Source organism: Onychomys torridus, chromosome 16, assembly GCF_903995425.1.
Source record: "Onychomys torridus chromosome 16, mOncTor1.1, whole genome shotgun sequence".
Taxonomy (NCBI): Eukaryota; Metazoa; Chordata; class Mammalia; order Rodentia; family Cricetidae; genus Onychomys; species Onychomys torridus.
In genome coordinates this window covers 64,964,102-64,976,622 of record NC_050458.1, presented here as the reverse complement: position 1 = coordinate 64,976,622, position 12,521 = coordinate 64,964,102, and the positions used below count along the sequence as shown (strand labels likewise).

General features: G+C 46.1%; 1 protein-coding gene across 1 annotated transcript in view; it reads right to left on the bottom strand.

Annotated features, from left to right (window-relative positions):
• Dip2b (disco interacting protein 2 homolog B) overlaps positions 1-12,521 on the bottom strand; it is a 197,562-nt gene that overhangs the window by 104,932 nt on the left and 80,109 nt on the right. Inside the window, 1 exon segment of the mRNA XM_036207630.1 lies at positions 9,018-9,089. Within this exon segment, the coding sequence (XP_036063523.1) occupies positions 9,018-9,089 (72 nt within the window).

Below are 12,521 nucleotides of genomic sequence, written 5' to 3'. Positions count from 1 at the left end.
TAGAGAAGATCCCTCCAGTGTATAGATCAACCACTGATTCTGATCCAACAATTTTACCTTGGAGATGTTTGCTGAGGAAAGGCTTTCTGTTCAGCTCTGCCGATATCTGTACATGCACTCAATGTGAGGCACAAAAGAGACAAGCAGTTAATAAGAGTGTTCCCGAGAGACCTCCAGAGCAGCAGTTCAATCAGACACAAAGAGGCCAACAAGCTAAGGACAGCACAGGGAACTTTCTTGAAATGCAACTCGGGAGCTGGAGAGACAGCTCCGTGGTAAAGGTGTCTATCTGCTGTATAGACCTGGAGAGACAGCTCCGTGGTAAAGGTGTCTATCTGCTGTATAGACCTGGAGAGACGGCTCTGTGGTAAAGGTGTCTATCTGCTGTATAGACCTGGAGAGACGGCTCTGTGGTAAAGGTGTCTATCTGCTGTACAGACCTGGTGACCTGGGTTTGGGCTTTAAAACCCACATAAGGCAGAAAGAAGGAGAGAACCAACTGCACGAAGCTGACCTCTGACCTCCACATGTGTACTGAGGCATGTGCATCCACTCATGTACAAACAGTAACATAAACTACGTCTAGAAGAATGCAATCCAGACAGGGAAATGGACTGTCTAGAACTTCTGTCATTAGCAAACTCCTGCATAGAGTGAGCACATGCCAGGGCTGTCAGGGGCTCTACGCAGAAGCAGCAGAGACTCACAAAGGCAGGCCACTGTTGGCCTTGTCAAGTGCTGCCACCTTGGGGTCCCAGCAGCTCCTGGAACACTGCCATTCCTCAATAAATATGTATTGTTGGTCTGTCGGTAATATCTGTGTATTTAAAATAAACTCTTTCCTCTTAAAGCTACCTGGAACTATTAGACATCTGTGCAGAGCTCAAAGATGGGGCGACAGGATGAGCAGAGTGAAGTGTCCTACACAAGACCTCCCGTTTTCTTGTCGCTCCAAAGACAGTCACACTTGGCTAAGAGAATGATTCAGAACACAGGTGGTTGAAAAAATCAGCTCTTTGGGCCAGGCCAGAAGGAGAGTTAAGTTGCTGGCCCCTCCTGGAATCGTGCTAACTGAGGCACGAGGGAAGCTTTGTTCTGGACTTCAGAAACTTTTCAGCACTAGCAGTAAGCCACTGGTGGCCAGAGCACATGGCTCTATCTGGGTAGGAGCTGAGAGCTACCAGGGGCCATGTCCTCATTTCTTATGCTGTTGAAAGTGAAAGTGTTTAGGACCTTAAATGAGACCACTCTTCATAAAGATGTGTCCGCCTCTCTAACAGACACCATGACATTTAATATTAGATAGTTTGGGTTTTATTCCTTAAATGAGACTGTAACCTTCATAAAGATGTAGCCACCTCTTTAAAGAGAGCATGCCACTTAATAACAGGGAGAGTTTGGGTTTTATTTAAAGGAGCAGCAGTTAGCTTGAATTTGGGGGTTTAAAAGTGATTTTCCAGGATAATTTGGACAGGTCACCTTCCTGCCATATAATGACTGTACAAACTTATCCCCAAGATGCTACTGAATTAAATCAAATTAACCCAAATTGTCAGCACTTGATTTCCATGATTTATCTTCTAAACATGTTCTTTAGTCTTCTGTTACCTGCTATATTTAGATTGCTGAATTTTCCAAATTTAAAGATCATGTAGCATTTGAGAAAAGACACACACACACACACACACACACACACACACACACACACACACACACATGACTAGGGGTGTAACTTGCTGGTAAAGTGTGTAGAAAGGATGGATGAGAGCCTGGGAACTGAACTCATAATGAGTACATGCATATAAGTTCTAACAATGCAATGTTGCAGTATTAACTTCTTGTTCTAAAAGGTATTAGTGACAAAGACAAATGTTACTTTCCACTTGTACTGAAGTAGTCACCTTCATAAGAAGCCTCTTGGCATGAAGAGATGGCTCAGCGGTTAAGAGCACTGACTGCTCTCTCAGATTTGGCTTGATTCCCAGCACCCACAAGCCAGCTCACAACCATCTGTAACTCAACTTCCAGGGCTTCTGATGCCTTCTTCTGGCCTCTATGAGCAGTGCACACATATTGTGCACAGACATATAAAACACAGGCAAAACTCACATGAACATAGAAGAAATAAATTTAACAGCAACAACAAAAGCAGCAGCAGCAGCAACAGCAGCTCTCTCTCTCTCTCTCTCTCTCTCTCTCTCTCTCTCTCTCTCTCTCTCTCTCTCTCTCTCTCTCTCTGTCTCCTCTCTGTATGTGGAGCTGAGGATCGAACCCAGGGCCTTGCGCTTGCTAGGCAAGCACACTACCACTGAGCTAAATCCCCAACCCGAAGCACCTCTCTAGGGGTAAAGGGGAGACAATAAAAAGAGTCTGGGAGAAGTAGACACATTTGGAAGGAGGAGGCGCTAATGTCGTTTCCAAAAACTACAGCTCTAAGGGGTAAAATACACAAAGAGGTAATGTCTTCTCTTGATACAGAATTTATATTACGCTGGGCAGTGGTGGTGTACATCTTTAATCCCAGCACTTGGGAGGCAGAGGCAGGTGGATCTCTGTGAGTTCAAGGCCAGCCTGGGCTACAGAGTGAGTTCCAGGATAGGCTCCAAAGCTACATGGAGAAATCCTGTCTTGAAAAAACCAAAATAGAAAAAAAAAAATTTATATTACATAGTCTATCCAACTGTCAACCTATTCCTTCTGAGAAAGACAGATTCAAGAAAAAAAAAGAGGACAAACAGACTCTGAGAGAATGAACTAGTACTGTCCTCACCACGCACCCAATACCAACAAGAGAAAAGCTGGTCTGAGAGGGAAGTACTGAAAGGAACAGTGAATAAAAGATCAGTAAGTTCACGAAACAGTACCAGCAGATAACTGAGAGGCAGGCAGATACTAACATGTAAGATGGGAATTGGTGGTAACCAACAGCAAAGTATTCTAGAGCTCTTAGATGAGGAAAATTAAGATACTTACAAGTTAAGTTTGTGTCTTTTCAAACTCCCTTCATTAGTCTTGCTGAGGCAGGTAAGTGCTCTAACAGGAGCTCCCTCCGAGCCCTGGAAGATCACTATCACAGCTTTTAAAAATAGAAAATCAAAACTTGACGGACTGACAGCGAAGTGATGGTCCCATAGTGACTGGTGCTTGCACACATGTGCCACGAGACACAGGTCCCTGAGTACACTTCCTGTCAACACTGGCGGCCCAGAGGACAGAGGACAGCAAAACTGAGAAGACCTGCAGACAACATGATCATGGGAGCCGGGCCGCCACAGCACTGAACCCTAACACGAGTTAGAGACCGACGGAGCTCTAGGCACATCTTGACAGCTTTCCTTTGTACAGGCATGTTCTCTGAGCACAGTGAAGTTAAGAACCACTTATTTTAGGAAATAAGGCAGACTACAACCCAGGAAATTCTGTCAAAGTTCATGAACCAACTTAATATAAACAAAACAATCACAAAAGGAACCTGCAAACAATAAGTCAGAAAATAAGCGAGTTCTCTGAAGAGACAAACACTGGGGAAGACCAGTAGGGATGTCGATGGCAACAATACAGACAGACAGACAGACAGACAGACAAGCAGAGACTTCAGAGAATGCTGTCATAGTGCAATAAATCTGAAAACTTAAATACAAGCAGTTTCCTAGAAAAATTAAGCATACCAAAATTGGCTCACAAAGAAACCGAAAACTGATGGCGTGGTAATTTAAGGTGGAGATGGAGACCGGAGGACAACATGCAAGAACCAGTGTTCTTCTTCCAGGGTCTGGGTGCAGGGACTCAAACTCAGGCTGCCAGCCATGAGGGTGAACCCCTCTCCTCTGCTCCCTGGGCCATCCTGACAACCCTAGGTGAAGCTTCTAAGGATGAGTTGTTGGACGCTGTTGTAGTTGGGACTTGAGGGGAGGGGACCTAGATGTGTTGTCTGCCCTGTGATACAACACCCTGACATGCTCAGAGGAGACAGGTTACTGAAGCTTACAGCCCCAGGGTACAGTCCATCGCTGTGGGGAAAGGAAGGGAGGAATGTGAGATAGCTGCTCACCATGTCCACAGGCAAGAGCAGAGAGGATGAACGCATCGAAGTTCCTAACATTTCGCTCAAGTTTCCTACCCTTGTATAGCCAGGACCAAACACAAGGAACGGCGTCGTCCACAGGGGCTGGTTCCTCCCGTCAATGAACACATTCAAGATATTCCCCGCAGACTTGCCCACAGGCCAACCTTATGCAGACAATCTGTCAAATTAACAAAACCTGCGTGCGTGCGTGCGTGCGTGGGTGCGTGCGTGCGTGCATGTGTGTGTGTGTGTGTGTGTGTGTGTGTGTGTGTGTGTGTTGGGGGGGTTGAATTGGTGGTACTGTAAGGGCAATATTCGGAAGTCATCAATTTAATTAATTTGAAAAAGTTGAAATAGAAGTGACTTTAAATGGATTATATAAGGAGGCAGAGGCAGGGGAATCTCTATGAGTTCGAGGCTGGCCTGGTCTACATAGTGAATTTCAGTCAAAAAGAGGAGGAGGAGTAACAGAAGAGTTCACAACTGGGTCTATGGACCAGGGCTCCAGAAAGGCTCTGGGTTGTATGTAGATTTGCATGTGGGGGTTGCCAGTATTCCAATGAGGAAGCCACAGTGATAGTCCATTGTTCTCAAAATCTGGTTGCTGCACCAGCAACCTAAGCATTATCTGGAAATCTAATGCAAACTTTCAGATTCCATCCTAAACCTATTAAATGCCTTGTTGTAAGTATTCCAACGTTTGCCAGCTGTGACAGTACACACCTTTAATCCCAGCACTGGGGAGGCAGGGGCATCCTGTGAGTTTAGGCCAGCCTGGTCTACACATCAAGTTCCAGGACAGCCAGCGCTACACAGAGAGACCTTGTCTATTTAATGCAAGAGGATGAGTTAGCAAGAATATCATGAGGAGCAACAAGAAATTAATGTTTTTAAGTAGTCAATCGTCCATAGACATGCCCACAGGCCAGCCTGATCTAGACAATCCCTCCTGAGACCTTCTTTCCAGGTGAGTCTGGACTGTGTCAACAGAAACAGGTCGGAAGACTGCAAGCACACCTTCAGTCTCTCTGAGCTCCAGGCTAGCCTGTCTACAGGGCCACACAGACTGTCGGGAGTGGGTGGGAGGGACACAGACCCTGAGAAGCCAGGGAGGACACTAATCAATTTGGTGGTGCGAGCTTCAGGCGCTGGGGTGGGCTGAGGAGTGCCACTGAGCAGAGGAGGCTGGAGATGGGGGTGGCTAGGGCAAAGGGAGGGCTGCTTTCTAACAGGACAGTAATGTGCTTGATGAAGGGCTCCGGAAGAACCGGCTGGGAGGGAGGCGCCGCAGAGGTGCTGGGCAGCACAGCTGCCAGCCTCTGCGGGGCGGCACTGTGCCACTGATAGTCAGAGCTGCTCCACGAGGTGGTAGGAAGAAGCAGGCCACTTTCTCTCAGTATGACTGCTCCTTCAGTTTTCCTTTTCTTGAATATCTGTGCACCATGTTCATTCAGCGCCCACAGAGGCCAGGAGAGGGTGTCCGATCCCCTGGCACTGGGGTTACAGAGCACTGTGAGCTGTGATGTGGGTGCTGGGAATTGAACCTGGGTCCTCTGGAAGAGCGGTCACCTCCCCCACACTCTAAAACTTCCACAGACACTGCACCCTCCCTGTATGTACTCAGCATGCGCCACTCAGAGTGCCTTGTCCCCCGGTGTGGGAAGGGGAGGGTATTGGGATTCAGAGCACAGCCCTTCTACCTGGACGGACAACTCTGTTAGGCCACACGAAGGACTAAAAGTGGGTGGGCACAGATGGAGGAAATGAAATCTTTAGGCAGGAAGCTAACAGGTGTAATGGAATGGCTTCTAGTTCCTTCATGGGGTCATCCGCACGGGCAATTCTACTGGAAGATGTGCACACAGTCTTGGTCTACTCAAAATCAACACTCACTAAGGAGTCATCTACTTAGGATTTAGTTCCCCATATAGGTCTGCCCACAGGGAAGAATGTGCTGACAATACAGGTTTCTCACTGTGAATTCATAGACTGGATTTCAAAAACTATGACTTGTGGACATAACCGTCTTGCTAAATAAGAAACACAGATCCAATTGCAGAGTTAAAAGCCAAGAGGTCAGAGCAATAGCTGAGAGCTGAAAACCTTACCCTTCACTTCCTCTGCTGTCTTTCCTCTCAGCAAGAGACCTACTTCTGTGTGTTCTTCTTTTTTATAGACTTTCTGTCCTGCCTTCTCATTGGTTGTAAACCTAGCCACATGACCTCTCATCACTGCCTGTCTGTACAGACCTCCAGGTCTTCTATGGTTGGTATTGAGATTAAAAGCGTATGTCGCCATGCTGACTCTGTCCTTGAACACACAGAGATCCGCCTAGCTCTGCCTCCCAAGTGCTGGGATTAAAGGTGTGTACCACCGCCCAGCTTCTGCTCTGGCTTGCTCTGACCCCAAAGCAACTTTATTAACATACAAATAAAATCGCATTTCAATACAAATAAAATATCACTATATGGGGATCTCATCTCTGTATCATGGTCACTGGATTCACAGTGGACGCTGGAGGGAATCTAAACTGCCCTGAAGCTTGAATGCCAAGCACTCTGTCCACTGAGCCACTCCTCAGCCTCTCTTTCTGTTGTTGTGTTTCTGGGCTTTCAGAAGTTATAGGCCAAGTTCTTAGCTAGATAACAAATCACAATAACATTGCCACCTTCCCTACTCCATCATACATCAGAGCAAATGCTGGCTTTTCATTAACTGCCATTGGTCAATTTCTACTTCTCCTCTCTCAATTTATTTCTACACCCATCTGTTTGTAAGTTATTTTTAAATCCACTAGCTTTTGTAGGAAGGGTACCATTGGGCCTCTGTTTCTGTACATTCCACATCCATGGATTCATCTAGACTTGGACGGCAAATATTTTGGGGAAGAGGCTGTCCACACAAATATGTGCAGACTCTCCCCTCCTGCCATGATTCTAAGCAACACGGTACAGCAGCGATTTAGCCAGCACGCACATCACAGTCAGCATCAGCAGTAAGCGAGAAATGATTTAAAACATATGGCAAGATGTGTATAGATCACAGTCAAACACAAATAGAAGAAGGCATTTTCTGTGAGAACCTTGAGCAGATGCAGATTTGGTAAGTACAAGGGATTCTAGAACCAGCTCCCTGCAGACACTGTGGGACAATGAAGAAAATGTTTATTTATTCTATTATTCATTCAACAAATATTCACAAACTATAACCCTATGCCACATTTAGTCTGACAACATGAGAGACACAAAACTTCCTGGTATTTATAACTGAGCAACTGGCTTTATAAAGAACAGACTTACAGAAACAGATTTTGATTATAAAGGGGAATTAAAAATAAAAATGTTTTAGTAATTATGATTAAAGCAGCACCCAGCTATCAAAAGAAATGCTGAGGGGATCTGTGGTTGGCATGTGAAACGAACAAAACAATTTCTTCACAGAAGAAGAAGAAGCAGAAGTGCTGGAGTAAGAGTGACTTAGGCTGGGTGAGGTGGTGCACACATTCAGTCCCAGCGCTTGGGAGCAGAGACAAGCAAGTCACCAGGAGGCCAGACTGCTGGTCCACACTTAGTCAGCCTGTGTCTTAAAAAAACAAAACAAACCACAACCACCTCTTAGGGCTGGAGGGCTGGATCTGAGGTTAAGGGAGCATGTGGATCTTGCACTCTTACAGAGGACCTGGATGTGATTTCCAGCACCCACATGGTGGCTCACAAGAGTTTGTAACTCAGGTGATTTGAAGCCTTTTCTGACTTCCATGGGCCCCAGGCACACTTGGTGGTGCACATACACTCAAGCACACAAAACAGGCTTCCACACAGAATGACTGAGGAAGTGAACTGCTTTGGAAAAATCAATATAAACCTGATGCTGGGATGGCATGACGGTTCACCAAGTGAAAGTGCCCGCCATCCATACTAACAGCCAAGTTCAACCCTCAGGAGGAGGGCACCAGCTCCCACCAGCTGCTCTCCGACCACAATATACTGACACCTGACACCTCCAAAGAGCTGGAGTGAAGCTCTGAACCTTCTGACACTAAGGAACCTGGCAGTTTCTTACAGAAGTAGAAACTAGGATGCAGACTGACCTCAGGTGTTTGGCTGGGGTCCTGCCTCCACATCCTCTGTCCCCCAGCACTGGCACACCCTATAATAGGCATCTGTCTTCTCTCCCCGTCTCGCTTTCCTTGTTCCCCTCTATCACTACCCAATCTGCATCTGCTCAGACTGCTTATATATACACACATACATATATACATACAATATACATACAATGTGTGTATATACATACACATATACATACATACATACAATGTGTGTATATACATACACATATACATATATACATACATCCCTACAATGTGTCCATATATAAAATACAGTTTTCCACAGCCTGGAATTTCCTGTCATTGAATCGTCTCAGTCACCCACACACAACCATCCAAGCTCTAATCTGTGGGGATATTTTGTTTGTGCTCTATCAAATAAAGCTTGCCTGGAGATCAGAGTGCAGAGCTAGCCACTAGAGGCCAGGCATGGTGGTAGATACCTTTAATCCCAGCACTCGGGAAGAGGAAACAGGAAGTGACATGGCTGGGTGGAGAGAAGAAGAGATAAGGCGGGGTGGAAACAGGAGCTTGGCCCTTTCAGTCTGAGGATTCCTAGAGGTAGCAAGTCTCTAGTGGCTGCTGCTCTGCTTCTCTGATCTTTCAGCCTGATATCGGACTCTGGGTTTTCATTATTAAGACCAATTAGAATTCCCACTATGCTAGACAAATTATGTAGTGACCTCAGGTGTCTTTAAAGTGCCCAGCTGAGAATCTTTTCCTCTGATCGTGCCTGTTTCTCTGCCCTTATGGGAAGGTGGAGGCAGGAGAAACAAATGTCAGCTATCTACGAAGACAGCGTGTCTTTGCCGGAAGAGCACTGAAAGCGCTCTCACCCCGTACCTTGGGTCTGTGGGCTGTATGGAGACAGGAGTTTGGCCCTCTTCTTTTCATATCCTTTCTGGGTGATGTCCCCTAAAATAGCAAGAGACAGAAATAGGTTATGCATTCTCCTTATTTTGTGGTTGTTCACTGTAAAAAGACAATTAATTACAGAGTGCTGCAGAAGTCCCACACATAGGACGGAGTTTAAAACCCAGGGCTCTTTGACAAGCCTTTGTAAAGTGTGACTCCCACAGGCTTGTCCCTCATCAGCCTTGCACAGCACCTTGCTACATACAATGACAGACGCCTGGCATCCCTCAGCACCCTCACTCCAAATGGAATGGCACACAGGCACCAGACATGCAAAAGGGGGTCACAAGGCCCTTCTGCTAACACTTGGGTCGGAACCTGAGGCTGGAATTCCCACAACCCTCGTCTTGGTTTACTAGATTGTTATTTATACACATGGTTGTTCTTTTCTGCAAGGTTAAATAAAACATACAGATGAAGTACACATACATACAGATACAATAGAATGAGCTGATAAATACGAACACTGCCTGCACTCCAAGGAACAGGTGGAAGGCAGTGAGCAGGCTGAGTGGGAGAGGGGCAGACAGCACAAGCCCAAGGGCAAGGGCATTCAAGGAAGACAAATGCTTCAGAGCTGGCAACAAACACAGTAGTGGAAACACAGTAGTGGAAACACAGCACAAGAGAGTTTTCTAAAACAAAAAAAAAAAAAAAAAGAATTTTTTAATCAGAGAAAGGTTTATTTAAAATAGTTTTACATATAACTCAATGCATAAAAACAAAAAAGTTTTTAAGTAGCATAAAAAATAATTTGAGCATACAACTTTGCAGTATTTTTCTAAAGCCTTCTATATTGATTCGTGTGTGCACACAGAAGCCAGGAAGCTGTTGGAGCCCAAAGTTCTGGGCATTTACAGGAATGAGCATCAGTATAGGAACCCCGTTCCCATGTTGCATAGCAAGAGCTCCTAACCACAGAGCATTCTCTCCAGCCCCTGTGCTGCTTTCAACTTTGAGACAGAAGCTTGCTATATGACATGGGTTAGCTTCAAATTCACAACCTTCCTGCCTCAGCCTCCTGAGCGCTCACATTCTAGATGGGCACCACCACACGTAGCTCTAAGCATTCACGTTTTTAACATTTACTGTTTATAAGCCAGTGGATAAGGGAGAGTTTGATGACAGAAAGCTGAAATCCAGGGTGATGCACGCCTGCTGTTGGCTTCAGTGTACAGACTGGACAAACGGGGAGGGAAGGAAGCTTACTGAAGACAGACAGCAAGACTAGCTGCCCCAGCCACCACAGGGATAAGGGTCTGAAAAGAAGCCAATGGACTAAGGAGAATATGGGGATGAGCCAGGAGAGGAGGAAGACTAGGCTGGGTTCCTTAGCAACCAGGTGATACCTGCTGAGAGTGGAACAGCAGCTGCCTTCTGACAGGACAGACCCGGAGCTGGACAGTGTGTGTCGTGGGACACACGGAAATGCCCCTCAACAGGGCGCATACAGACCTAAAACTCAAACCATGGATTTGCAATCATTAGGATACTGATAAAAATACGTTACATTTTCTAAGTTATCTGACAACTTCTATAAAAATTCTGATTTAACAACTTCACTTCTATGGATGTCTCCAATATTGTATTTATATGTGTACAAACAAAAAACGATGAAAGAATGCTCCATTCTTGTGGTGAGAAACCTGCAAACAAGCCAGCTGCTTATCAGTGACTTTCAGTCAGCAGCAGCGAGGCCCTGAGGTGAAGGTGGGGCGGTTTTTATCTCAGATGGAGAATGAGAAGCTGTGAGCACCTAGGAACAACAACTGGTATGTATACTCTTCAATGAACAGGACAGCCACACAACACAGGCCTCTCTAGCCCAAAGAGCAACAATGCTGAGGCTAAAAGGCCTTGACCCAGGTAAGGCATAAGCATTCTAAATACAGTGGGAAAGAACAGTGTCTAAAATTTGTTCCATGCAAACAGCAACAGCAGATCAGCGGGAACACGTGACCTAGTCTTATAAACCACAGACCTTGGTATGTCTGCACACAGACATGTAAATCTGGAAGACCAGGGACCAAGTGAGCTCCCCTTACAGAGCGGACCAGGTTTGATTTTTATTTATACCACCTCATTTTCCCCATAAGCCCCACAGCAGTGCACACCTATCATCTAAGCACTGGGAGGCAGAAGTAGAGGGTCACTGCAAGTTCAAACCCAGCCTGCTCTACTTGCTGGGTTCTAAGCTGGCAAGGGCTATATATCAAGTTCCCATCTCAAAACCAAACAAATCTTTTTTCCACTAATACAGAAGGAGGTGAGCTGGAGAGACAGCACAATCGTTAGGTTTTCTGCTCCAGCAGATAACTGTAGAGCTCTCAAACTCCACATGCGTGCAACTCCAGCTCTCCAGGGGAATCCTATGCCCCTTGGGTAAGTGCACACCCACACAGACACACAGACACAGAATCTTGGCTTATTTATATTTTGAAGACGGAGTGAGGACTAGTGAGACAGCTCAGGGGATAAAGCACCTGCTGCCAAACTGATGACCCCCAATTCAATCCCTGGTGCTCCCAGGAGGACCAACCCCACATGCTGCCCTTTGACCGGAGCCTGTGATTCCCCCACACACACACACCTGGGCCTGTGATTCCCCCCACACACACACCTGGGCCTGTGATTACACACACACACACACCTGGACCTGTGGGCCCCCCCCCACACACACACCTGGGCCTGTGAGCCCCCACACACACACACACCTGGGCCTGTGAGCCCCCCCCACACACACACACCTGGGCCTGTGAGCCCCCCCCACACACACACACCTGGGCCTGTGAGCCCCCCACCACACACACACACAGCATTTTTTAAATTACATAAAGAGGAAGAACCACATATGTATATTTGCTAGCATAAAACGGCGAAATTATCTAATGAGAAAAGAACAAGCTATACTATACTTGGTAGGGTGTAGTCAACTGTTGGAACAACAATGTTTTTAAACACACATGTGTGCACTAAAACTGTGACTGTCTCTCTTCTGTGTTCATCTCTTCATCTCTGCAGAACTGGGACTGGACCCCAGGACTTCATGCACACTGCCAGTGCTCTGCCTCAAACTAACATAGCGGGTTTCACGTCCTAATCTTTTACAACAAAACCCATTATTTCAAGAAATTTTAAATTTTCATTTGAAGTACATGCTGAACTATGCAAACTAAATCACATGGTTCATCCGCTTCTCTAATAAAATAGTAAAAAGTCAAAACCAAAAACCAAGACTCTTCCCATGGGCCAATTCAAGAATTCAGGTAAGCACAAAGAATTTGCACAGTGAACAGAGGAAGAGGATCCTGCTACACAGGAAACCTTCACTGCAAACAGGAAGCTGTTTTCACTGTAAAGTAACAGACCACTCAGTTTTTTCCCACTCACAACCTCCTCTGCGTCTCCTACTCTCTGCTGTAGGGGGTAGGG